Here is a 26,825-nt window from a genome sequence, read left to right on the forward strand (position 1 = left end):
CCAGAGTCATACTTCCTGCTCTTTCTAGCTGTCTCTGAAACCAGAGCCTGGCAGACCTTCAGTTCCTGTCCTTTTTATGACATTACATTTTAAAAAATTAAAGTATAGTTGCTTTATGATATTATATTAATTTCAGGCATACTACTAGTGATTCGGTATTTTTATAGATTATATTCCATTTAAAGTTATTATAAAATATTGGCTGTATTCCCTGTGCTGTACAATATATCCTTGTATCTTATTTATTTTATACATAGTAGTTTGTACCTCTTAGTCCCCTCCTCCTACCTTGTCCCTCCCCCCACCCCTCTTGCTACTGGTAACAATTAGCTTGTGAGTCTGTTTCTGTTTTGTTATATTTGTTTGCTTTATTTTTTAGATTTCACATATAAATGATAACATTCAGTGTTTGCTTTTCTCTGTCTGACTCATTTCATTTAGCATAATACATTTTAGGTCCATCCATGTTGTTGCAAAGGGCAAAATTTTATTCCTTTTTATGGCTGAGTAGTATTCCATTGTACATATGTACCATACCTTCATCCATTCATCTGTTGATGGACACCTAGGTTGCTTCCATGTCTTGGCTACTGTAAATAGTGCTGCTGTGAACATTGGGGTGCATGTATCTTTTTGAATTAGTGTTTTCATTTTCTTTGCATATATACCCAGGAGTGGAATTGCTGGATCATATGGTAGTTCTATTTTTAGTTTTTTGAGGACCATCCTTACTGTTTTCCATAGTGGCTCCACCAATTTACATACCCACTAACAGGGTGCTAGGTTTTCCTTTTTTCCATATCCTCACCAACATTTATTTGTGGTCTTTTTGACAATAGCATGGCATTACATTTTTGGGGTTTTTTTTGGGCATTGCATTTCTGTCCGAGCAAAAGAGATGTTCTCGGTTATTCCTTTAGGTTTTTCTCCAATGCAGTCTTGACTGGCATTGTCACTACTATTTCTTTAATTATTAATTTCCCAGTTTCTGTTTTATTTATGCCTTCTGGAATTCACATTATTTTGATGTGAGAGATTTTGAATTTATCTCCCTTATCTGTTGCATTTTTATTTATTATATTCATCCCTTAATTTTTTTGTGTGTTCTCAGAATATTTCTTGAAGTAGTTTTCTAATTCGCTGATTTGATTTTATGCTATATTTTATCTGCCATTTTCTTTTTATATTGTGGTTTTAAAATTTGGTAATCATGTTTTTCATTTTTAAGCACATTTTTATGATCACAGATTGTTTATTTCCTTTTTATATCTGAAATGTCTACTTGAATCACATTGAGGACACAAATTAAAAAGACATTTTAGAAATTTTCCATATGTATAAGTTTCTTTCGCAGGAAGAAATTCAGTCAGTCTTTTTTTAGGCTTTTAAAGCTTATTATATGTCTCATTACTTATCTCTTTATTTTCATAGTGACAAGTCTATGTATCTGTAGTATTTGGAATCAGCAAAGATGCTGGGAGAATGTTTCTGGATTGTCGTTGAAATATTTTAGCATCAGGAAAAAGTGAAAGGGAAAAACTTACATTTCCTCTAGTTTTACTCCTCAGGAGGAGGAAGAAGGCACGTGCCCGTCAGGGAATCTTTCTCATACACTGAGACCCTGCTTTCTGGGCTAGCTTGGCACCCACACGTGAATGAGCTGCAGTCCTTCCTCCTCATTGGCACAAGCTCCATAGTCCTGACCTCGCTGTAATCGTTTCCCCCGTACCAACTGTAGGCTGTCTTTATAAGCATCATGGCGTGCTATTTGTCCTCTGTGGCAGGCAGCACCTGCTGTTCTTCCTAAAGGATAACACAGGGTTAAGCCTTGCCCCCTGCCCTCTGTCTCCCTGTTCACCCTGACCTCCAGCCCCATCACTGCGAATCTCAGCCGTCTTTGTGCCTCCTTAGAGTTCCAGTTGTGTTTCCAGCTGGAGCCATTATCAGTGGCAAGAGATGAAACTTCTGTGCTTAATGCCCTGTGCTTCTTGTGCCAGCTGGATTTTAGCAATGATACTGACCTCCTTCTTTAGTTGGCTCAACTGCCTTCACAAGAAGCTGACTTCAGCAATGCCTCTGCTTTACTTGGCCTGCACTGGAGCATGTTTCAGGGGAAATAGAATGAATTTAGTTTTGGGCATGTTGAATTGGAGGTAGGGCTCTTCAGTTTGTATTTGCAATGGGGTTGGAGGCCAAGAGAGCAGTTTGGGCTGGAGATGTAGATTGGTAATCAGAGCTTCTCCTTATTATTGGAAAAACTAATAGTATATTGGATTGACCAGGGAAAGCACATAAAAGGAAAATAAATATGGTTAGACACAGAACCCCAGGGACTAAAGCACGTATGAGATGGGCAGAGAAAGAAAAGCTAGTGAAAAAGCTGAGAAGGAGATTTCTAAAGGACCGGATAGGAACCGGGAAAGAATGGTTCTGTGGAGCCAATAAATGTAGCATCTTTAAAGCACCACCCCTCATGTTTTAGTGAGAGCAGCCAAGGTAAGAACAGATCATGGCTCATTTGCTTGAGCATCTAGGAGATCAATGCTGACTTTTCAGCATGTGTGGAAGTCAGATTGGAGTCGATTGGAAAGGCCATGGCAGGATAAGACATAGGTTCAATAACGCATTTTGAAAATTTACGAAGAACGGAAGGAGGTAGGATCGGTACAGAAGACAGCTACATGTGACTTAAAAGGATGTGTTGTTTTATGTATGCACCCTGTATAATAAATAGATAAATGTTTCAGTCCTCTTTTTTATTAATATTTTCTATGAGAATTACTTTTAATATTTAAGCATTTTTCAATTTTTAAGTATCGCTCCTTTTATGATTGTTTAATCTATTCTTAAAGAAGAACAGGCCACTACTTAGTATGATATATCAGGGTGTCTCTTCCCACATACTAAGTTTTAAATGCTTTATATCAGCTCAAGCACACTGGCTGATGAGATTATTCTCAAAATATTACTTTATCTCCTTTTCTCATTTATTTTTAAGTATTTGGATATCTGGACTACTGAGTAGGGGTATAAAAAAAATCCACAGCTCTCTTTAAAACAACTTTTTCAGACATTCTAAATTACTTAGTAACTAGTCTAAGGAATGTTATTCTGTCAGTGTTAACTACCAAAAAACACCTTAATTTTAATCTTGTCTTTTTGAACTACTGTTCTGTCTTTTGAGAATACTTAGTATGACCCACAACTTGTGAAGGAAATCCTGATATGGCTAGTGGTTGAAAGTCAGTGACTTTAATTAATTAAATAATGGTTAGTTTTCATTTTGTGTCTCTTGAAGTAACCATTCAGAGAATAGATATTTGTAATCACGGAACTTCCATTGAAGTAGCTCGAATAGAAATATATGGGAGAGAAGTGGACATGAAGGGAAGTCGAATATTTTCTTAGGAAACTAGATTCCCTAGGATAATGGATAAAGTAATTTATCCATTATCCCTGGTAATATAAAAATATGGCAGTACAGGAAGATGACTGCACCAAGTGCCATCCACATAATCCAGTTAAAGAGTTAACAATATCACATTGTATGTGTATACCACTTTTGCTCTATCCATTTCTCTGTTAATGGATGCTTGGGTTGTTTCCATATCTTCAGCATACTGCCTAGTTAACAATATCGTATTGTGCTCTTCAAAATTTGTTAGAAGGATAGACCTTATATTAAGTGTTCTTAAAACAAAACAAAAACAAAGGGTCACAGGGAAACTCTGGGAAGTATTGGATATGTCTGTTACCTTGATTGTGGTGATGGTATCACAGGTGTTTGCGTATGTTCAAACTCATCAAATTGCACACAATAAATATGTTCAGTTCTTTGTATGTCAGTTATACCTCAATAGAGCTCTTTTTTAAAAAAGAAAAAAATATATGGGAGACTCTAGGCTAAAGTAGAATATTGAGAATGGCATTTTTTGTACTATATTTTATATTGGAGAAAAATCTTTTTGTTCTAATTCATCTGGAAGCTTAAACTATTTTCCTATTTATGCTCTACTTATGTTTTACCTAAATTAACATGGCATGTTTTTAAATTTAGGACTTTGATTTATCTGTGGTTTCTGAGATGGCTTCAAATTAATTCAGACTTTCAGCTATGTGAAAGTTTTGTATTTTATATATTTTAAGACTTCATCATGATGTGAAACATGAATCCAACAAAACTTGCTAACCTTTTAGAACAATTATCTTCTCTGAGAATGTATGCTTCAACTTTTCTCTTCCTACGCGTAGGAAAAGGGGAAATACATGTGGTTTATTGTAGTCCCACTTAACAATAGCATTTGTTTGTAAGCAAGCATGTGGCATTTAGGTGACATTTTATTTATAGTTTAATAAATACAAGTGGTTATTATTCGTGTTTCTTTTTTCTTTGCTATTGAAACGTCATTGTTAATATAAACAGTCATCTCATTTCCAAAAAAAAAAAAAAAATTGTAATCCTAGATTTGAATACCCCTGTGTCCTCTGAATTCCCCCAATTCTGACTGTGACTGTTTTGGTCTCTTAATAGGGAACAATGCATTGCAAAGCTCCAAACCAGATCACAGTCTATGAGTCCAACCTACAGAGAAGATGGGCAGATTATTACCCCAAGGAGTTGTGTAAGATCATATTCTACTTTTGTTTTTTTGTTTGTTTGCTTCTTGTTTTAAAATATCTCCACATAGGGCTTCCCTGGTGGCGCAGTGGTTGTGAGTCCGCCTGCCGATGCAGGGGACACGGGTTCGTGCCCTGGCCTGGGAGGATCCCACATGCCGCGGAGCGGCTGGGCCCGTGAGCCATGGCCGCTGAGCCTGCGGGTCCGGAGCCTGTGCTCTGCGACGGGAGAGGCCACAACGGTGAGAGGCCCGCGTACCGCAAAAAAAAAAAAACTCCACATACTTTTATTTATTTATTTATTTATTTTTATTTTTTGCGGTACGTGGGCCTCTCACCGTTGTGGCCTCTCCCGTCGCAGAGCACAGGCTCCGGACCCGCAGGCTCAGCGGCCATGGCTCACGGGCCCAGCCGCTCCGCGGCATGTGGGATCCTCCCAGGCCAGGGCACGAACCCGTGTCCCCTGCATCGGCAGGCGGACTCACAACCACTGCGCCACCAGGGAAGCCCTCCACATATTTTTAGTTTCATATTGTTAAATTCCAGCGATTACTTACAAACAATAAAGTCTGAAGGTTTTGGTGAATATCCTGGTTTCAAAGAAAGTGGTGTATTTGGTATATTCCATAGCGTTCCTTCTGCTTTCTCAAAGATTCTGAGGCATCGTGTTAATCAGTCTATCATTTTTCCTGTGCATTGAAGAATAACTTTGAAAGGTTTGTTTTTTAGTTACTTTTCCCCTTTTACTCAGTATATGTCTAAAAATGATTAGACACACAATGGTCATAAACTTAAGAAATTGGGATTAGTTTGTAGTGAAGTAGGGAACACTGCCTTCCTGATGAAGGTGAACTGTTCCTATCTTGAAATATGAATACTTCTCTTGCATTTAACTACTTAATGTAGATTTGGTTTGACCATGGAGCTAATGAGCATTCCAGTCAGCTTGATAAAGAGAAGGGCTCTGCCTGCTTCCTACAGCATAACTCTGCTTGTCTTGGGTGATGAGACTTTTAGTTACAAGCAAGTCGAATGTGAAACATGACTGTTTTAGCACATTTGCTCTGAACATAACTCCTTCCATTTTCTCCAGTGATGGAGAGTTCCAGTTTGCAACTTTCATAAATATCTTAATATAAAGAGCAGCACATTTTAGATATTTGTGAATTTATTATCAATCATTATATTTACTCAAAATAAATAAGGAAGGTACATTTTAAAAGACATTCTCACTCACACACACACACACAAACATTCAAAAAGCAAGGGACCAACAGTAGAGGCAATAATGAATTTTAATATAGTGTATATTAATAAACCCAACATCTTCTTCAATAGAAATCTGGAGATTCAGTAAAATATGAAGAACATCTTTTTTTCTTTTAAATTTTATTAATTTTTTTTATACAGCAGGTCCTTATTAGTCATCAGTTTTATACACATCAGTGTATACATGTCAATCCCAATTGCCCAATTCAGCACACCACTATCCCCACCCTGCTACGGCTTTCCCCCCTTGGTGTCCATACGTTTGTTCTCTACATCTGTGTCTGAAGAACATTTTAATGTATTTTTCATCACTTCAGATAATTTAAGTGACCATAGATAAATAGATTTATTTGTTAGTAGTGAGGTTTTCTAAAAGCATGAAAATGCTATACCAACAAATTAAATTTAAATTTAAATAAAATAAAATATTTAGGCTGTACTGTAGGATATACATTATTATTTTACAGACTTACCTTTCTAAGTTTTTAGGGCTTTCAGATCATTGTCCATTTCTGGGTACAGATCTTTGGCTGTCCTCAGTTAATTATAATTTAATCTTGTTTGATAAGTTTGTAATATAATAAATTATATGGGAGGGAAAAGAGCATGGAATTTTATTTTATTTTTTTATAAATTTATTTATTTTTACTTATTTATTTTTGTGTGTTGGGTCTTCGTTGCTGCGCGTGGGCTTTCTCTAGTTGTGGCGAGCAGGGGCTACTCTTTGTTGCGATGCGCAGGCTTCTCATTGTGGTGGCTTCTCTTGTTGCGGAGCATGGGCTCTAGGTGCGCAGGCTCAGTAGTTGTGGCTCGCAGGCTCTAGAGCGCAAGCTCAGTAGTTGTGGCACACAGGCTTAGCTGCTCCGCGACATGTGGGATCTTCCCGGACCAGGGCTCAAACCCACGTCCCCTGCATTGGCAGGCAGATTCTTAACCACTGCGCCACCAGGGAAGTCTCTTAATTTTTTTAAGAAGTAAAGAATTACTTTTTCATAGTAAATAATTATGTTTTCATGATGTGAATCCAAAGCTTATTTCTCTTTATGTACAGTGTATGAACGAGAATTAATTTAAGAACAAAGAGCTTCTTGGACAGCAATACAAACTTCCCTGTTAACTAATTTTAATGAGAGTAAATAATTCATTTTTTCAAGTGTTTCCCTACCCCCCTTTAAAGCTACTGTGGTATATCACAATTAAAACTTTTTGTGAAAGAACTTAAAGAGAAGAGTCTGGATTATTTTTTAAAATATTCTTTTGATTTTTTTTTTGAGATCTAGTTGCTGTGTGAATATATTGTGAAGGCCTCTCATAGCCTTAAGCAGCTGTAATAAACAGTCATTACTTAGAATTGAGAACTAACTCAGTTGTAACATAATCCTTTCCTCTGAGGGTAGTATAGCATTACTAAAAAAGGCACACAAAACTCTTATTACTCTGAATGACATATATTTTGTCCTGTTTTCTCCCTCCCCTCTGCCCTTCTTTCCTGCCTTCTTTCAGTCCCTTCTTTCCCTCCTTCCTTTCCTCTTTTGTTTCTTCCCTCCATCCTGTCTTTTTTTTCATCCTGTTTTTCTTTTTCTCTTTTGTATTTCAGGAAATTCATTCGAAGAAATCTGCTCTTTCTCTGGATGACAGTGACATCGAAGCTCGCCTTAATAGTTGGAATCTTGGGGTAAAAAAGTATTTGTTTCATGTATGTATGTTGATGTGGCAGAATCATGTTGTATTTGGAAAACATCTTCACTTATTTAATTCTAAACAATGACTATTACTGGCTGTTAGACATTTAGTACTGTGTGAGCACTGGGAAGGACTTGGGGAACAGGAAAGAGAAATAACGTTCCAAAGAAGCATGAATGGTCCCTGCCCTTGATAAGCTGACTTCCTTGTTGGTGAAATAAGAGATATACACATGGAACAGTTAAATAAACTTTAAGATAGTGTATGATCAAGCTATATAAGCAAAGTGAGTTACATAGAAAGTAGAATCCTGAAGTGGAGGGGAGAGGAGGAGGACTTGGAGAAGCAAGGTCAGTTGGGTTAAAAAAATTCTCCAGGAGACCTCAGGATGAGCTGCCATCGTGGACAGTGGTTATCATGTTCAGAGGCCGGCTGTGAATGTTTCTGGGTGGATAGGGAGGAGGGGGCAGGAGCTAGAGGCAGAAAGAGGCGTGAAGAAAGGTGTGACCGTTGACCGGGACTCAGGTACAGTTAGAGGGCAGTGCCATCAGGCTGGGTTGTATTGGAGCTTTGAATACTAAACTGAGAAGTTTAGCTTTTAAATTTTAGGCAGTAGTGAGATTAATTTTTTTTCCCCTCCACATTCCACTTTACATATATGCTGTTTAAATGCTTTCAGGAAGTGAAAAGGGGTTTGATCAATTTTTTTTTTTTTTTTTTTTTTTTTTTTTTTTTTGCGGTATGCGGGCCTCTCACTGTTGTGGCCTCTCCCGTTGCGGAGCACAGGCTCCGGACGCGCAGGCCCAGCGGCCACGGCTCACGGGCCCAGCCGCTCCGCGGCATATGGGATCCTCCCAGACCGGGGCACGAACCCGTATCCCCTGCATCGGCAGGCGGACCCTCAACCACTGCGCCACCAGGGAGGCCCTGATCAATTTTTTTAATCCTACTTTATTATTATCAAAATAATTTGTAACTTGAAAAATTTGAAAAACATAAAGTCAGATGAATAAAATTTATATTAACATTTTGTTAAATATATCTTTCCCTCATTTTTTTCTGTGTGTATTTATAAAATTAAGATTTAAACAAAATTGGGGTCATATTATAATTACTATTTTATTATGTGCTGTTTTAAATTTGGTATGAGTTAATAATAGTTCTCTTAGCATGAATATTAATGGTAGCACTAATTATTCTTTTGGGTAGATAGTTCATAACCTATTTAAACATTCTGACATTTTTGGACATGTAGGTTGCTCCCAGTGATTTGCTAATATAAGTAATACTGCAATAAAATTCCATAAAAGAGTCCTTTTATACCTGTTTGGTTGCTTTCTTAGGTTACGTTAGGTCTTGGTACCTTGCCCTCCAGAAGGTGTATACCAATTTGTTCTCCAACCAGAAGTATATAGGACTGTCTGTTTCTTACTTCTTCACTGACATCAGGTGTTGTTATTTTTTTAAGAAAAACCTAAAGCCCTTCCTACTAGTAATGTTCTTTTTTTAAAAATAAATTTATTTATTTATTTTTGGCTGGGTTGTGTCTTTGTTGCTGCAGGCAGGCTTCCTCTAGTTGCAGTGAGCGGGGGCTACTCTTCATTGCGGTGCGTGGGCTTCTCATCTCATTGCAGTGGCTTCTTTTGTTGGGAGCACAGGCTCTAGGCGCACAGGCTTCAGTAGTTGTGGCACGCGGGCTCAGTAGTTGTGGCTCGCGGGCTCTAGAGCACAGGCTCAGTTGTTGTGGCACACGGGCTTCGTTGCTCCGCGGCATGTGGGATCTTCCCGGACCAAGGCCCGAACCCGTGTCCCCTGCATTGGCAGGTGGATTCTTAACCCCTGCACCACCAGGGAAACCCCATACTAATACCGATCTTCAATGAAAGCAGTGCTTTAGGACATGTGACTAGGTGGTATTAAGAAGGTCACAGTGGGTGTGCATAGACACGGAGAAAGGGAGCCAACCTTCCTTTAGGTGTCTGTGGTGGACTCCACAGTGGTGTGATTTCTGTGAAGATGGAAAGGATAGGAAAGAAACAAATTTCAAAGAGAATGAAGAATGCTTAGTGGCTGATTGGTGGGCTGAATAGGAGGGCGCCTGAAGGTTTGGTTGCAGGAAAGTGGGAAGGTTGTCTCTCTGTCAGTTAATTGATTGTCCTATGGGGAAAGCATTTCAGGGGTTTCAACGTGTCATTCTAGACTGGTAGGGTTAAGAGAGGCGGTAAGATTAATTGGGGAGTTCAAGGTTTTCAGCTCCACGAGTGAGTCTCCAGGGCTGGCGTCTTGATTTGCAGCTGCACTGCTGTAGGTGGTGGCTGTATCCAGGGCCTGGGACAGATCTAGTCTTCAGAGACTTCAGACTGAGGGGGCTGGCTGCGCAGTGGCCACAGTTAGAGGGGAGGGGACCCGGAAGGATTTAAAGCAGTGTGAATCTCCCAGGCATTTGGGGAGTATGCTAATGAAAGAGAAGAAAGAATTGATAGTGAGAGGGCTGTAAGAGGTCAAAAGAAGACCGTTTTCACAGTTGAAGGGGTAGGGGAAGCTGCCACTGGAGGGGAGTGCTGAGTTACTGGTGTGGGAGAGGAGCACAGGAATCCCTCAGGAAGACCCATTCTGTTTGCCAGAAAGCAGTATCAAAGTGAAAAATAAAATTTTGGGCTATCCTTTTAAACTTGGCTTTGCCCTTAGCCATTTGAAGCTTCTGATGTACATTTCTTAGCACATAGAGTACTTTTCACAATTATTTAACTGTTCAGAGGATTAAAATTTTCATTCATATAATAAAATTACGATAAAACATCTAAAATATTTTGAGGTAATGCCCTAAAACTAGGACTGCCTGGGGTTTTGTTTCACATTTCTATTGTTCAAAGAATGCACTAACAGTGTAAAATATGAAAGTCTTGCATTTTTATATATTTATAACGCATATGCATTAATCAGGTTGAACTATATCTCTTGATCACAGTAGAATAATTTAAATACCCAGTGTATTCAAAAGCTTCGATTTTGCTTTGATTTTAGTTTTGTATGAGAATGTGCAATGCACTTTTGTTTCTTTCTTCCTCTGAATGATCAGTTTATAGCTAGTGAATTTTGTGCTCTGTACTAAGGGCACATGTTTTATATTGCTGGCATGCCTGTCAGCACCTACTTTCTGATTCATTAGATGTTCTAGACTTTTAATTTTCTAGTTACTGTTGAAAAAATATATTTCTCCCCCAATTATATTCTTTCTTTTCCTAGGAGTGTGTTAATATTTTCCCTAGGAATGCATAATTCAAGTAGAACTTTACTTGGTAAAGCTAGCAATTAAATAATACAATTCCTCCTGTATTACTTTTTAATTACTCTTTAACCTTTTTAACCTTTAGCTTTTGGGAAGCTTTCTTGCTTTGTTAACATATATTTCATGCATGACTGTCTTTATGTAAAATTTTTTTCTTTTTTCCTGAACACGGCTGGGGGACCTGGAGGGGGAGGGCTCTCCCAGGCCTTCCATCGGGTCACCAGCTCCCCACCCGTTCCCACCCGGGGCCTAGGTGCTGGCTGAGCCTCGCTCCCATCAGGAGCGAACTAACAGTGGGGACGCTTTAGGTGACCTCCTTAGGTCAGGTCTCTTCAGAATTTGTGCGGGAGATCTCCCAGGACAGGCAGTGGAGGAAATGGGACCCGGCGGAGGATGGAGCGGGGGAGGTCAGCAGGAGTGAGGCCCCCCCCCGATCCCGCGGGGAGCTCCCGAGGGCGGACAGCACCCCTACCCTAGTCCGGCGGCCCCACTGAGGGCAGAGCCCATGGGGAAGAACTTACTGTCCAGGGCTGGGGGGCACCTGCAAGCCCTCGACAGCTGGGGACGCCCCCGAACCCCCCGTGTAAGGAGTGAGGGACCCCTGGCTGTCTTCCCTGTGGTCGCCCTGCCGGGGCCTGTCCAGAACTGTGCTCAGTCACCGGGCACATCTGTCCCCCCGGCTGAGCGGACACGTGGGCGAGTCCGGGTGAGAGGAGCGCCCACGCTGCCGAACCTCGGAGTCCTGGGCTAAATAAAGTGGACTAGTTGGAAGCCAAGGAGCTCAAAGCTAATGGGTACGGGAGATGCTGCCAGACAGTTTTCTAAAGTGATTGTGCCAGTCTGCACCCTCATCGGAATGCGGCGTGGACCGGTTCCTGCCCCTCTCCTTTCGCTTCCATACTTGGTGTTGTCAGTTTTTCTTTTAATTATAAAACTTAGCCGTTCTTGACAGTGGTTAGTGACATTGCGAAGTGTGCTTTTAATATGTATTTTCCTGATGACTGATAGAGTTAGATGCCTTTTTTTTTTTTTTTTTTTTTTTTTGCGGTACGCGGGCCTCTCACTGCTGTGGCCTCTCCCGTTGCGGAGCACAGGCTCCGGACGCGCAGGCTCAGCGGCCATGGCTCACGGGCCCAGCCGCTCCGCGGCATGGGGATCCTCCCGGACCAGAGCACGAACCCGTGTCCCCTGCATCGGCAGGCGGACTCTCAACCACTGCGCCACCAGGGAAGCCCTAGATGCCTTATAGTATGTTGACTGACAGTTTGGGTAGCTTCTCAGAGTTAAGTGCTTACTGAAGACTTTGCCAGTTTTCCTTTTGGGTTGTCTGCCTTTTTCTTCTGAATATGTAAGAGCTTTGTATCTGTTCTGGATGACTACTTTTGGAATATAGTATTGTAAATATTTTCTTCCACTTTGTTGCTTTCCTTCATTCTCTTACTGGTGTCTTTGATGAACAGAAATTTAAATTTTTAATGCTGTTCATTTTCACATTTTCATCTCATGAAAAAATGCTTTTTCTGTCCTGTTTAAAGTCTTTGACTGTCTTGAGTTCCTGACGATGTTCTCCTATGTTTTCTTCTAACAACTCTATTGTTTCACTTTTTCTATTTAGATTTACATGCTATCTGGGGCCGATTGTAGTATATGTTGTAAGATAGGAAGTTAAGATTTGTTTTTGTCCCTTATAAGTATCCAGGTGACACTCCCATTTATTGCAAAGACTTCTTTTCCTGCTGCGCTGCAGTGTTACTTGTCTCATAAATCAGGTGACAGTACATGTGTGTTTCCATTCTGTTCCTTTGGCTTATTTGCTTTTCCTTGTGGCAGTGATTGATGTCTATATCTGTATTTCATTTGTGCTCATTAAATGTTTGTTGAAATGTGAGTAAACCAACGAATGAACCTTCATTTGTAGTATTTTTTCTGTGGAAAACATTTTACAAGTTCTAAAATATTGACTTAAAAACATTATTTTGGAGCATAATTGATTTGACACTGATGACTGAATTTATTTTATGCTATAGAAAGAGTTTTGGCAGTTCTTCTGACGGATGCTGTGACTTAAAAACGCTTATTCTAGTTTTGCTGCTAGTAATATATTGCCCGAGAATGTCTTTTCCTCTAAGACAGCTAAAATATCAGATAAAGTGTCTTTCTATTTTTCTGGAACCTTGGAGCATCTCTATTTGATCAACATTAGTTAGTCTATAAGGAGGTCAGTTTGACCAAGTCCTGAATAATCTGAAGAAACAAACTGACAGAACTCTTTGTAACCGAACAATTCTGCTAAAAAACTTAACAAAATAAAATGTTAAAAGCCAGTTTTCATTAGAGAGCATTCAGATATTTGTATTTATGTCTAGTTTAAATTATTATTTATTTTATTGTGACTCTGTTTTTCAAACAAGAAATGTTCTGTCACGTGATTTATTCATGCTATTGGAACTACATTTTTTTGGCTTTGCTTTCTGTATAATATTTTGTTAGACTTTAATGTTTCACATAAGTTCTTTTTATCTTCCACTTTGGACATTCCTTATTGTGGTATTCTTTTTTGAGGTATTATGAGAGAACAAGAAGTCTTCTAAAAGAGCATGAAGAAAGTAAATGTTAAGACTTTACAGATTGCTGCAAGTCCATGTTACTTGTGGATTACAAAGTGGGAACATTTAACTTCAAAGCACGTCTGGCTGCTGTTATAAAATCAGAAAATAGATTGCTTATTTCCCTCAAATAGACTAGAGAACATGGTCTACTATGAATAGTTCTCATTACATTTTTTTTTTTTGCGGTACGCGGGCCTCTCACCGCTGCGGCCCCTCCCGCCGCGGAGCACAGACTCCGGACGCGCAGGCCCAGCGGCCATGGCCCACGGGCCCAGCCGCTCCGCGGCACGCGGGATCCTCCCGGACCGGGGCACGAACCCGCGCCCCCTTCCTCGACAGGCGGACTCCCAACCGCTGCGCCACCAGGGAAGCCCTCTCATTACATTTTAAAAGTGGGTATGAGACAAACTCAATGTATTGTAAATGAGTAACAACAACAGGAGATTTATACTTGTTTACAGTGTTCATTCTTGCTTTTAAATATTAGAATAGACTTTTTCTTTGGTCAACTTGAGAGAGGAAATTTGTGATAACAGGATGAGTCCTTGATTTCTGTATTTAATGGCTTTTAAAGATGAAGAGGATGAAATAGGAGTTATTTTTGCATAGTTGAGAGGCTACATTGTAATTAGCTAAACCAGTATTTTGTACCCTGCTTATAAATGTAGAGCCGGGTAAAAACAAGTCACAGATGGTTTTCTTGGCTTTTGGTTTTAAATTTTAAGCTTAATTAGAGCTTGAGCATCTTTGGGAATTCTCTGTTTCCCTCTTCCTTTATTTTCCCCCTTATATTTAATTCTACTTTATGAATTAGGGTTTTATATGCATGTGTCTTTGAAGGACTTACTTTCTATGCTGGTTTTCTCCATTCCAAAAATAGAGAATGGTTACTTACTTTTCATATATATACCTTCAGACAATAAATATTTATTGAGTGTACTTTGCTACCTGCTGGAAATTTGCTGCCTCTTTTTTTCAAAAAGTTGTGTATATATAGTACAGTGTTATTTACTAAAGACTATGCCTCTTTCTCTGGTATGATATTTAAGTAGATTTTATTATTATCTTTACTTAATAAATGTTTCCCAAAGTAAATGCACTAATTCATACACCCAACAGTAGTGCTCCACATCTGGAACACTTTTATTGTCAAATTTTTAATGTATGCCAATCTAGTGGCTGTAAAATACCATCTCTTTGTGGTATTACTTTACATTTTTCATATTTCTAAACAGATTGAGCATATTTTCATGTTTATGTTATTCAGATTTCCTCATCAGTGAAATGTATCTCAAGTTTTTCCCATTTTTTTTTTTTTTCAAATGGGCTGTTGTTCTTTCTTTTATTTTATTTAATTAATTAATTAATTTATTTATTGCGGTTTGCGGGCCTCTCACTGTTGTGGCCTCTCCCATTGCGGAGCACAGGCTCCGGACGTGCAGGCTCAGCGGCCATGGCTCACTGGCCCAGCCGCTCCGTGGCATGTGGGATCTTCCCGGACCGGGGCACGACCCCATGTCCCCTGTATCGGCAGGCGGACTCTCAACCACTGTGCCACCAGGGAAGCCCCCCTTTCTTTTATTTTAAAAGAACTTCTTTACACATTGCGTAGACTAATTATTTGTGCAAATATCTCCATCCAGTTTACGGCTTGCCTTTTTCAATTTATTTATAATATTTTTTTTAGAGAGAAGTTCTTACTTAAAGTGGTCAAATTTATTATTTCTTTTTTGTTTATGCTTTTTTTAATGTGTTGTTTAAAGAAATTTTCTCTACTCCAAGGCCATGAAGTCATTCTTCTCAGTTGTCTTCTGAAAGTTTTCATAGTTCTGCTTTTAATTATAAGTATTTAATCCTTTGGGAATTTATTATACATGGTGTGAGGAAGGGATCTGCTCTTATTTTCTTCCTCTTATTGAACACATCCTTATTTTCTCAATAATTTGCTGTGGTATATCTTTCATGAATCATATTCTTATATATATTTGAGTTTCTGGTACTTTCCAGTTAGTTCCTTTGAGTTATTTTCATTACTATAGTTTTATTATGTCTTGTAAGGCAACCCACCTTGATTTTTTTTCTTCAGGCATGTCTTGGCTATCCTTGTCCCTTTATTTATTTATATACATTTTATAGGGAGCTTATTAAATTTTCCAAAAACCCTATTGAGATTTTGGTTTGGATAAATTTAGTCACTAGATCTAGTTAAGGGGAATTGACATTTTTGTAATATTGAGGCTATCCAAAAACATGGTTTCACACTCTTTTTATTTCAGTCTTAATGTCTTTCAGAAAAAGCTTAATTATTTTCTCCATAAAGGGTTTATGAATGTTTTCTTAGATTTATTTTTGGGAATTATATATTGTTTTATGATTATAAATGATGTCTTTGTAAAATCATCTTTTTTCCTAGATGATTTTTGCTAATTTATAGAAATGCAGCTGACTTTTACATATTGGCATCCGGCAACTTTGCCAAGCTCTTATTTGGTCAGCCTCTACTTAACATCTTTCTGTTTTTTGTCTTTATTTGTTGTGTTCTTTATGAACTTCCTGAAATTATTTAAGAGTTGTACTTGAATATATATTGTTCTAGTGGTCGTGGAATGTAAATATCATCAAATATTGACCTGCAGGAGAGTGGCCTACCTTAAGTGGGCTGTCCAAAAAAGCCTGATGAATCAGAGCACTGCAGACAGGGGAGTCAAAAGGGGGGCTGTATGACAGTTTTCTTCTGTTTCATGGATTTTTAAAAAAGTGATTCCTTCTGCTGACAGGTTTTGATTTTGATGTTCTTTTTTTTTTTATAATAAGCTTTTATGGACATCAGATTCTTTTTTCTGTTCATGATTATTTCTATTAGGTTTTTCTGAACAAGCAATAGCCAGCGAGCATATGAAAGCGGTGGCTTGGGTAGCTTACTTTATTTCTTAGTTCAGGAAGGCTCCCTTCTCCTGATCCACTGAACTGCAGTATCTTTAGTAGATGGTGCCTTCTGTGGCTGTCATTTTGGCTTGTCTTCAGATTCCTTGATTTCTTCTTGTTTCCGTAGGGCCCTTTTCTGTAGCCCCTTTTTCTTTTTTCCTCATGGACAGCCTTCCTTCCAGGGCCCTTCCTCTACTGCAGAAGTGCTTGCTTCCTAAGACTGCCTTCTCTGGCCCACACCCCGTGACCCTCTTTGACTTCTCTGTCTCCAGCACTCTCATCTCTCAGGCTTTTTGTCTGACCCACTTAAGCCACTTTCCTTCTACAGGTCAATATTTGATGACATTTAGGTCCCACCACTAGTAGGACCCTCAGGACTTGCTTTTTTTCCATATTATCACTCAGGTTTGGCTTAGAATCTAATTCTGCTGATTTGTGATCTTTCTTTGGCCACTTACATGTTATTCGAATTTTTTGTAATCTCTTTCTCCTTGTTGTGATGTAGGCATGGGTGATGGGTATGAATAAAAATAAATGCTCTCTTTGTTCATCTGTATGGATTTTTGGAGGATGGGGAGAGAAATTTAAATTCAGGCAGTTGCCATTACTTTATGAGAACCAGCCTCCAGGTGAAAGAAATTATTTTGTAAATTTCTTCTAATCTAGGTGCAGAAATATAGTTATTCTTCAGATCCTATCTGTAGCTATAGAGGCTTAAAATTTTTTTTGAATTTTATTGAAGTATAGTTGATTTACAATGTTGTGTTAATTTCTGCTATACAGCAAAGTGACTCAGTTATACATATATATATTCTTTTTCGTATTCTTTTCCATTGTGGTTTATTAAAGGATACTGAATATAGTTCCCTGTGCTGTACAGTAGGACCCTGTTGTTTATCCATCCTATATTAAAATATTTTTTGGTTAAGTTCTATTTTTAATTTCATTGCTGCTATATTCTTTGATTAATTGATTCTTTACCCTGAACTTCATTGTCAAATTGGGTATGGATTGTTCATCTTCCATGATTATTAATTATAACACACCATTTGAGAAGATTTTTGAAAACACAATGGGATTTTAGAGGAGTGGAACCCAGTAATATATATTTGAAAAAGTTTGTCAGTTGATGCTAATGGTTTACTTCAGGGTAAGAACCACTATCCTAGGTTGAAGTCATAATTAGTGTTACATTTATATTCTTGTACATTTTGAGGTTATCCATGTAGCAAATTGTGAGTTTATGATGTTAAGAGATTGGAATTCCATGATAATGATTTTTAATTATCACTTCATTTGTGGATCAAATAGTTGAGATAACAATCAGTGTTACTAATTGATCATGTAGTACATTAATTCAATAAATATTTCATTGAAAGCCTGCTACATGCTAAGTATTATGCTAGGTTCCAGGAATACAAAATTGAGAAGTCATCATCCTTGCACTCACTGAGCTTAAAGACAGATGTCGAGACATACTGATAAACACGTAAATATAACAGAAGAGCCATGAGAGACACACAGCATACTTCAGGAGATGATAAGAGGGTGGGATCTGGTGCAGTTTGCCCCTTCCTTCCTTCTTTTCTTTCCTTCTTTCTTCTCTTCCTTCCTTCCTCTCTCCCTTCCTTTATTCCTTCTTACTGAATATTTGTGGGACACCCACTACCTACTGGGTCCTGGGGTGGATGTCGGGATAGGTGTGTTACAAGACAGGCATAGTCTGTTTTCAGAGTCCACAATCTTTTGCAGAAGATAGATATTAGATCACAAAAAAAGGAGATGAACCTCCAGGGTACTGCTGCAGTAGTAGGAAGTTAAGTAAATGTCCTGGTGGAGACATTCCTGAACTGAGAGTCTGGAATAAGTTAACCACATGAAGAAGTTGGGAGAATGATTTCACAGGTTGCAAAGACTCAGATATGGGAGAGAGTGTAGTGCTTTCAAAGTAATGCAACTTGTTTGGTGTCCTTGGAACATAGGGTATATTGGGGGATAGAAAGGTAGATATAGGAGGAATCCCAAAGGAATTTTGTATTCCAGTTCTTATTATGGAGGTAAAGTTAAGGTTTCATACATCAAATCTGCCTGGGAGTGTAGCGATTAAATTGGGACTTGAAGGATGATAGGAGCGTACTTATAGGGGTTAGAGGGGTAGACAGAGGTAGAGAGGCACAGGAAGACCTACCGTATTCTGGTGATGTAGGTCATTCAGGGTCCTGGGGGATGAAATGTGAGGTGAGGAGAAGTGGGGATGAGGCTGGGTGGTTAGGCTGTGAGAGGGTCATGCAGGTGCATTTATGGCACAAAGGAGTTTATGCTTTATATTTTATTTGTTCATGGGGCACTAAAAATATATTATGCAATACCCATTCTAAGAAACATACTAAATATTAAGACATATGGGAAACATTTTCATTATAGTTTAATTAAAACTCAAATATTAATGTCTATTTTATTTTAAAATTTTCAGATAGAAAATCCTCGGTACCTGAGACAGAAGCCTATCCCAGTTACTTTGGTAGGTGAGAAATGCATTGAACTTTTCCTACGGTCAGATATTTTAAAAGAAAATAATCCTCAAGTTATTTGGAGAAAATAATTCAAGTCCACATTATGAAGCATAATAGTCCTATTAATCCTATCGCTTGGAAGTGAATAAATCACTATTTTTCTCCAATATGGGTATTATTTTGGCATGGACTTCAGCCAATTTAGAGTTTACTTTTTGATAAACCAGTCCTGAAAAAGTATTGAATGACTCTTCCTCATTCAACAGATGACTCCCAAATTCAGCCTGAGAAAATCCAGCAGTCTCCAGGATGATCAGTTATTGTCTCGAATGCATGAGAAGGAGGTAGGATCGAGATATTTCTGATGCATCTAATTTATTAAACAATTTTTGTATTTTGTGTAATGTAAATTTTCTGGTTAGAATAAGGTTGCATGGTAGGAAGAGGTTGTCATTGGTACGGATATAAAATGCTGATGCCAGTAAGGCAGGGTCGTCTTCAACTTTGTGATGCCCGTCTTCCGTTTTGTGTGTCCTGGCTCCAGGCCTGCTGGACAGATTGCACTGAGGGGCTCTCTCCTGACTATCAATTCCTGATTATCAGGCCTATCAATTCCTGATTATCAGGGCCTATCAATTCCTCATTATCAGGCCTATCAATTCCTGATTATCAGAGCCTGGGGGGGATGGCAGGTTTTAGAAGCAGTATCTTTGACCTCAGTGAATCCCTTCATCCTCTCTTTATCTCACGTTCCTCATAATGTATCTTTCTAATTTCACTATTTTTACTGTTTCTACTATTTTAAATTGATCTGCTAAATTCAGCTATGCTAGAGCTGCTATAGGACACAATGTACTATCTTTCTTTGATCATTTGAAAATAGAATTATTAAAGAGACAGTGGTGTTTATTGGTTAAAAGCAAAAGCTATGGAGTCAAGAATATGTGGATATAAATCCTCCTTACCAGCTATGTGAAAATGGGCAGATACCTATCCTCCCTGAGTCTCAGTTTCTTCATCTTACTTGGGAGGTATCTGCTTTACAGGATTAGTAGGAAGATTTTGTAGTCTTTGGGTACCTGTGTATTCCACATGTATAATAGTAGTCATTAATTTGCTTTATTATTTTCTTTAAAAAAATTTTTATTCTGGAAAATTTAAAAATCATCATTATTTTATTTTTGCTTATGACACCAATGAAACACTGGTCATCTGTGTGGTACGATGAAAGACAATTAGATTAGGAACCTGAAAAATTATGTTCTTAATCTACCTTAACCATTTTCTAGTTCTATGACCCAGGGAAGTCAAGAATATTAGTTTAATTTTTGTTTAAACAGGGTTGTTACGAAGTCAGATGAGAATAGTGAATATGTATGTAACTTTAAATGGTAATGCACTATTTAAATGGGCAAATTGTGAAAAATATTATTGGACTTAGATTAATGGTTCTAATTAATTTATTTCAATAATTTAATCTTTCATTTTAATGGGAGGCTTCTAAGAATTTATGAAATTTAATTTCAATTTGGGTATTTTCAACATGATAGTTTTCTTACCATCCTATTTATAAAATATCACAGAAGACAATGATATTTTTCTCAGATATTCCATACAATATCATGAGCATATAAGTTTATTTTTGTTGATAACAGAGGAGGAAGTGCTATTTTTTCTTTTAAATTTCTTTTTTAAAAAAAGTATTCATTTAGGGCTTCCCTGGTGGCGCAGTGGTTGAGAGTCCTTCTGCCGATGCAGGGGACATGGGTTCGTGCCCCGGTCCGGGAGGATCCCACGTGCCGTGGAGCGGCTGGCCCTGTGAGCCATGGCCACTGAGCCTGCGCGTCCAGAGCCTGTGCTCCGCAATGGGAGAGGCCACAGCGGTGAGAGGCCCGCGTACTACAAAAAAAAAAAAAAAAAAAAAAAAGTATTCATTTATTTTAATTAATTGATATTGGAGTATAGTTGCTTTACAGTGTTGTGTTAGTTTCTGCTGTACAGCAAAGTGAATCAGCTGTATGTATACATATATCCCCTTTATTTAGATTTCCTTCCCATTCAGGTCACCACAGAGCACCGAGTAGAGTTCCCTGTGCTATAGGGTAGATTCTCATCAGTTATCTAGTTTATATGTAGTAGAGTATATGTATCAATCCCAATCTCCCAATTCATCCCGCCCCCTTTTAAATTTCAGTCTGGTGGAATGACTGCTGCTGATCTCAGTAATATTCCGTCGTTTTATAGCTCCAATTTAAGGCATGCAGTGTTTTGTTTCTTAGTGCACTGCTAGTGTTTTTGAAGAACCTGTTGAAATAAAAAGAAATTACACTCTAAAAAGCGTTTTTGAGGGTAATACTTACATTCAGATGCACCTTCTTTGGAACTTTTGTTTCGAAATTCTTTCCTTTTTTTTTTTTTCCGGTACGCGGGCCTCTCACTGCTGTGGCCTCTCCCGTTGTGGAGCACAGGCTCCGGACGCGCAGGCTCAGCGGCCATGGCTCACAGGCCCAGCCGCTCCGCGGCATGTGGGATTTTCCTGGACCGGGGCATGAACCCGTGTCCCCTGCATCGGCAGGTGGACTCTCAACCACTGCGCCACCAGGGAAACCCTGAAATTCTTTCCTTTTAAAAAAATTGTCATTAATTGTTTTTCACGTCATTCTAAGTCATTACCAGCTATTTTTCCTTTTCCTTTTACTGTTGAGACTGCTTACCATAGAATATTTAAAATAATTGAAAGGACCTGGTGTCTTTTTGAATTTTTTTTTTGGTGTTTTGTGAAATAATGTCCTTATTCTTTATGATGACATCTTGGGTCAGGGGTAAACATACCAAGGCTCCCCACATACGTGTTGAAAGAGAAAACGTTTAAAGCTATTGTGTATTGCATTTGAGATTCATAATTTTAAATGTGTGTGGCTTTATTTTTTTCCACCCCCTTATGTTTTTGTTTTTCTTTTTGGCATACTGTAAAAATATTTGTGGCATCATTGAGAAGTTTGCATGTAAACATCAACTTACACCATATCTTAAAATATATCCAGTGTATATTTTGGCTAAAATAACTCTTTGTGTAGCTACATAGTCATTTCTGACTTTTTTTTAAACTCCTTTATTAGAGTATAATTGCTTTAAAATGGTGTGTTAGTTTCTGCTTTATAACAAAGTGAATCAGCTATACGTATACATATATCCCCATATCTCCTCCCTCTTGCGTCTCCCTCCCACCCTCCCTATCCCACCCCTCTAGGTGGTCACAAAGCACCCAGCTGATCTCCCTGTGCTATGTGGCTGCTTCCCACTAGCTATCTGTTTATAATTGGTAGTGTATATATGTCCGTGTCACTCTCTCACTTCGTCCCAGCTTACCCTTCCCACTCCCTGTGTCCTCAAGTCTGACTATTTTTGATGAAATTTTTTGATCATATTTTTTATCCATCCTAAAATATTTAAAAGTATATGCTGAGTTGCCCCAGTGTGAGAATTATCTTAGTTTCATCTTTCTTTTAAAGTAGTATTTGTGATTATAAAATAATTTGTGGATTTTTATTAAAGAAAACTTGGAAAATATAGACGTATGTAAAGAAGGAAATAAAATCATCTATGAAATAAAAACACTGGTAAAATATCATTGGGTTGTCTTTTAGTCTTTTCTTTATGTATCCTGTAAACATGTTATTTTTCTTTAGAAGATTGAAATGATATCATATACATTGTTTTGTATAACTCAAGTATTTTATGCTACTAAATATTGTTCCTAAGCATTTATTTTCAATGGCTGTATTATAGTTCATATTATAGAATTAGCCCCAGTTAATTTAAATTATCCCTATTGTTGGGTATTGAGATTGAGTTTTCACTAATATAAATAATTCTGGGAAGAATGTCCTTATATGTCTGTCTTTATATGCATTCTAAATATTTATATGGGGTAATGAATTATGTCTTACATGGTAAATTGAAATAATGGATTTTTGTAAGTTTAGTATCATAAACAATTTAACCTCTAAAATAAAAATGAATGCTTGGAAGTGTCATGAATATTGTATGTGATTATAAGGTACAAGTAAAGGATGTATTATATGCAAAAATGAGAATGAATATAAAAAAGCAAAGATAATTAGGAACCATTTGAAGGTAGAGGAAGGTAGCAGTTTAGATTGCCTTTGTAAATATAAAAAGACTAATTATATTTTTAATACAGAACATGTATTTTTTGTTGTTTTTTTCAGTTTCAGGAGATAGTTTTTTTTAATATTTTCATTTTTGAAATAGAGAATACTAATCATTAAAAGAAAGATATTCAGACTTTAGGAAAAACATTGATTTTCCTGAATTACATGTGTATCTCTATACTAAACATAATATAATTGTTAGAGATCATGGTGTTTCCTCTGTTCTGGTCACTAGAAAGATCAGAGCTTCCACAGCATATTTTCAGCAACTGTAATATTTTATGACATGTACTTTTGTGTGCTGTCCTAAATCTTTGTCCTTAGTGGTCTCTTTCTATTTCATATTCTTTTCAATTTTTTGTCTGTGTACTTTAATCTTATTATATTTGTGTATATCAATATTTGTATAACTGTATCAAATTCTTTCTAGATTGGTGCATGAATAGATGGATAAATAAAAAAGTCCATTTGCAAAAAAAAGAATTAACAAAAAAGAAAATACCAACCATACCACTTTAATATTTTTGTCTGTTTTCAAGAGATAGTTTTCTAACTTGGATTTTTCCCTAAACTTAAATGCATAGTTACATTGTGATGTGTGTAGTTATCCTTTAGAAGGATGATCTTATGTCTACTTGATTAAGTCACTTTTGTTAGACATATACTTATGGGCATGAGGATAAATGCTTTTCTGTTTTGAAATTCAGCAGGCTCTTGCATGTTCACATCAGACAACCCTGATGTGTCTTGTACATGTTCTCATCTACAAACGCTTTTGTTGTTGCTGGGTAGCATTTTAAAAATAAGAAATAGCATTGTTTCAAGTGAGTTAAGTTTATTTTAAAATTAAATATTAAATTAAATAGTAATCTTCATTTCCTCAACACCTGATCTTTTCTCTTCAAGGTAATCATTGCAGAAAATTTAACGTGTATGCTCTTTAAAAGTTTCCAGGAATATCTCATTTTTAAAATACAAATAAGATCCTAGCGCATACTCTATATACTGTTTCATTTTGCTTTTTAAATGCTAACATATATTCTGATGTTTTTTTATATCAGTAGTATGGCATCATCTTTTTAAATAGTTGCATTGTATTTTATTTTACTGATGGACCACATTTTATTAATATAGATTCCTATTGAGGGATAGAGGTTATGTAGAATATTTTGCTACAACAAATAGTATTTCAAGAATATCCCTGTGTATATTTTTATGTATTGCATGTTTCTTCTTATACAGTAAATTCTGTGAAATTGAATTTCTCATTAACAGGGTTGCAGGTTTAAATTTTTGATTGACATTGACAGATTGCCCTTAAAATTAGGTTATGTCTGCCTCAGGCTGCAGGCTTGGGTGAGAGTAGGGAGTGACTGCCAGTGGGTGTGGGAGTTCCTTTTTGGAGTGATGAAAATGTCCTAAATTAGATTGTGGTGATGTTGCATAATTCTCTGATGTATTAAAAGACATTGAATTGTATATTTTAAGTGGGTGAATGTTACAGTATGTGAATTATGTATATCTTAATAAACTATTAAAAAAGGTTAGGGCTATTTGTACTTGCACTAATAGTGTATGAGAATGTCTATTTTCCCATTTCATCATCAACACTGAATTATAAACATTTTTGATTATCTGTGAGATGAAAAATAGCATCTTGTTGCTTTGATATTTCCATTGCTTTTATTGTAAGTGAGAATGAACATATTTTTTGTCTGTTTATTGTCTTGTTTTTTTTGCGGGCCTCTCACTGTTGTGGCCTCTCCTGTTGCGGAGCACAGGCTCCGGACACACAGGCTCAGCGGCCATGGCTCACGGGCCCAGCCGCTCCGCGGCATGTGGGATCTTCCCGGACTGGGGCACGAACCTGTGTCCCCTGCATCGGCAGGCGGACTCTCAACCACTGCGCCACCAGGGAAGCCCTGTTTATTGTCTTTTTAGTTTCACTTTTGTGAGCTGTCTTTTCTTATACCTTTCCATATTTTTGTTAAATTGTTTGTCTTCATTGTGATTTCTAAGAACAATTTATATGTTAAGGAATTCAGGTCTTTGTCATATATCGTACAAGTATTTTTCTCTGTATGTCTTTTGATTTATTTCTATTTTTTTAATATATAGAAGTTTTCTTTTCAGTAGTTGGATCTATCAGTCTTTTCTCTATGGCTTCTGGTTTTTGTATTTTGTAGAAAAGACTTTCTTATTCCAAGATTATGAAAAAAATTCATATTTTTGTCTCTTTTTAAATCTTATTTTTGTATTTAAATCTCAGATCCATTTCACAGGGTTTTACTATAGTAGTGATGTTAATCTAGGTTAGTCAATTCTTAATGTTATAAAATCAAAATTTAGGAAGTTGAAATGCTTAAGTTTAAGAATGCAGTAAGTGTGGAGAGAATTGAGTGACATGAAATTCTATACAGATTATAGAGTTTGTCTGTGTTTAATAAATGATTTAATTCTTTTGATGCTTTAGAGAGTCCTAAAATATTTAATTAGCCTTTGGAAATCAAACTTTGTAAAACACAACTTCCATTTTAAGTTTATAACTGTGTGGAAAATACCTTAGATGTTAAATGAGTAATATTTGCAATATTATTTTATTAGAGTTGAAGAACTGTAGTAGTTTTCTTTTGATTGGTAAAAACACACCTATAAAATATTTTAAGATTAGAAGTTTTTTTGAATTTATTTGGCATTATGGGAAGACGTTCGGTGATCGTGATCCTTTATTTTAACCTTAGTCTGTCATTCACAAACATACTTGGACTTGTTTGCCTTTGTAATTGCTAACATTTCCTGTGATATCCACATCACAGAATTGTGTGACCTTGAGCACCATCAAGCAGTGGGGTTCTTTTTTTTTTTTTAGTAGTCTTAAAAAAGATTTCTGACATAGATTAAGACATTTGGAAAACTGTTGTCACTGAAAATGAAAGAAGAGACAACACAAGGGGAGATCAATTTTCAGAGAAACCATCAGTTTCAGAGAACAGACAGTAGAAACTGCTCTTTTTGTGAAATAAAATAGAGTATTTCCTTTGAACTTCACCTCCACCCATATTGAATGTTCCCACCCATTGCCTAAAAAGGGATATTGCTTCTTTCTTACACAGAATGCCAATTAGGCATTTTTTCCTTTTGCAAATCTGCTAGTTAAGTGTAGAATTTAAATAAATCCAAGATGTTGTAATGTACAGTCACTGACGTAATGAGAGAATTTATATTTTAAAACATTTCTTATGAATATAGCATTCAGATACACGCAGTCTTACAAACTATAATAAATAATTATACAAAGGAGAACCATTGGAAAGTGCATGCAGGCAAGGATGAGATCATTGCCAAGACGTCAGCAGCCTGCTGTCTGACTCTTCCCCATCTTACCTCATCCATCTCCCCCAGCAGTAACTGCTATCCTGACTTCTCTGGTAATTTCCCTCCTTTGTTTATAAACTTGACTTTACCACCAATGCCTGCATTCTTAAAAATGAAAATATTTCTGTTTTAGTGGATTTTGACCTTCATTTAAATAAAACTAAACTTCACATATTTTTTTGCTCAATAGTATGTGGGTGACGTTCATCCTTGTTATGCCATTTAGCTATAGTTGGCTTCATTTGCATTACTTTCTATTCAATGAATCTTCCACAGTTTCTTGCCATTTTGTCGATGAATCTATTCTAATTTTTGACTTTTGCAAACAATAACCCTATGAAAAATCATGTACATGTTTCCTGACACACAT

The 26,825-nt window shown here is 37.3% G+C and overlaps 1 protein-coding gene across 16 annotated transcripts in view; it reads left to right on the forward strand.

The window, feature by feature from the left end:
* CEP112 (centrosomal protein 112) overlaps window positions 1–26,825 on the forward strand; it is a 390,168-nt gene that overhangs the window by 32,079 nt on the left and 331,264 nt on the right. For 12 of the 16 annotated variants that reach the window (XM_081218503.1, XM_081218514.1, XM_081218517.1 and 9 more), the window contains 4 exons: window positions 4,532–4,622; window positions 7,484–7,582; window positions 18,866–18,913; window positions 19,172–19,249. In XM_081218503.1, the coding sequence (XP_081074629.1) occupies window positions 4,532–4,622; window positions 7,484–7,582; window positions 18,866–18,913; window positions 19,172–19,249 (316 nt within the window). Of the gene's footprint in view, window positions 1–4,531; window positions 4,623–7,483; window positions 7,583–13,420; window positions 13,465–18,865; window positions 18,914–19,170; window positions 19,250–26,825 lie in introns of those variants that run through there. The other 4 variants (XM_081218515.1, XM_081218516.1, XM_081218509.1 and 1 more) reach the window with 3 other exon arrangements.

Source organism: Mesoplodon bidens (assembly GCF_964165515.1).
Source record: "Mesoplodon bidens genome assembly, chromosome: 19".
NCBI classification, from domain to species: domain Eukaryota; kingdom Metazoa; phylum Chordata; class Mammalia; order Artiodactyla; family Ziphiidae; genus Mesoplodon; species Mesoplodon bidens.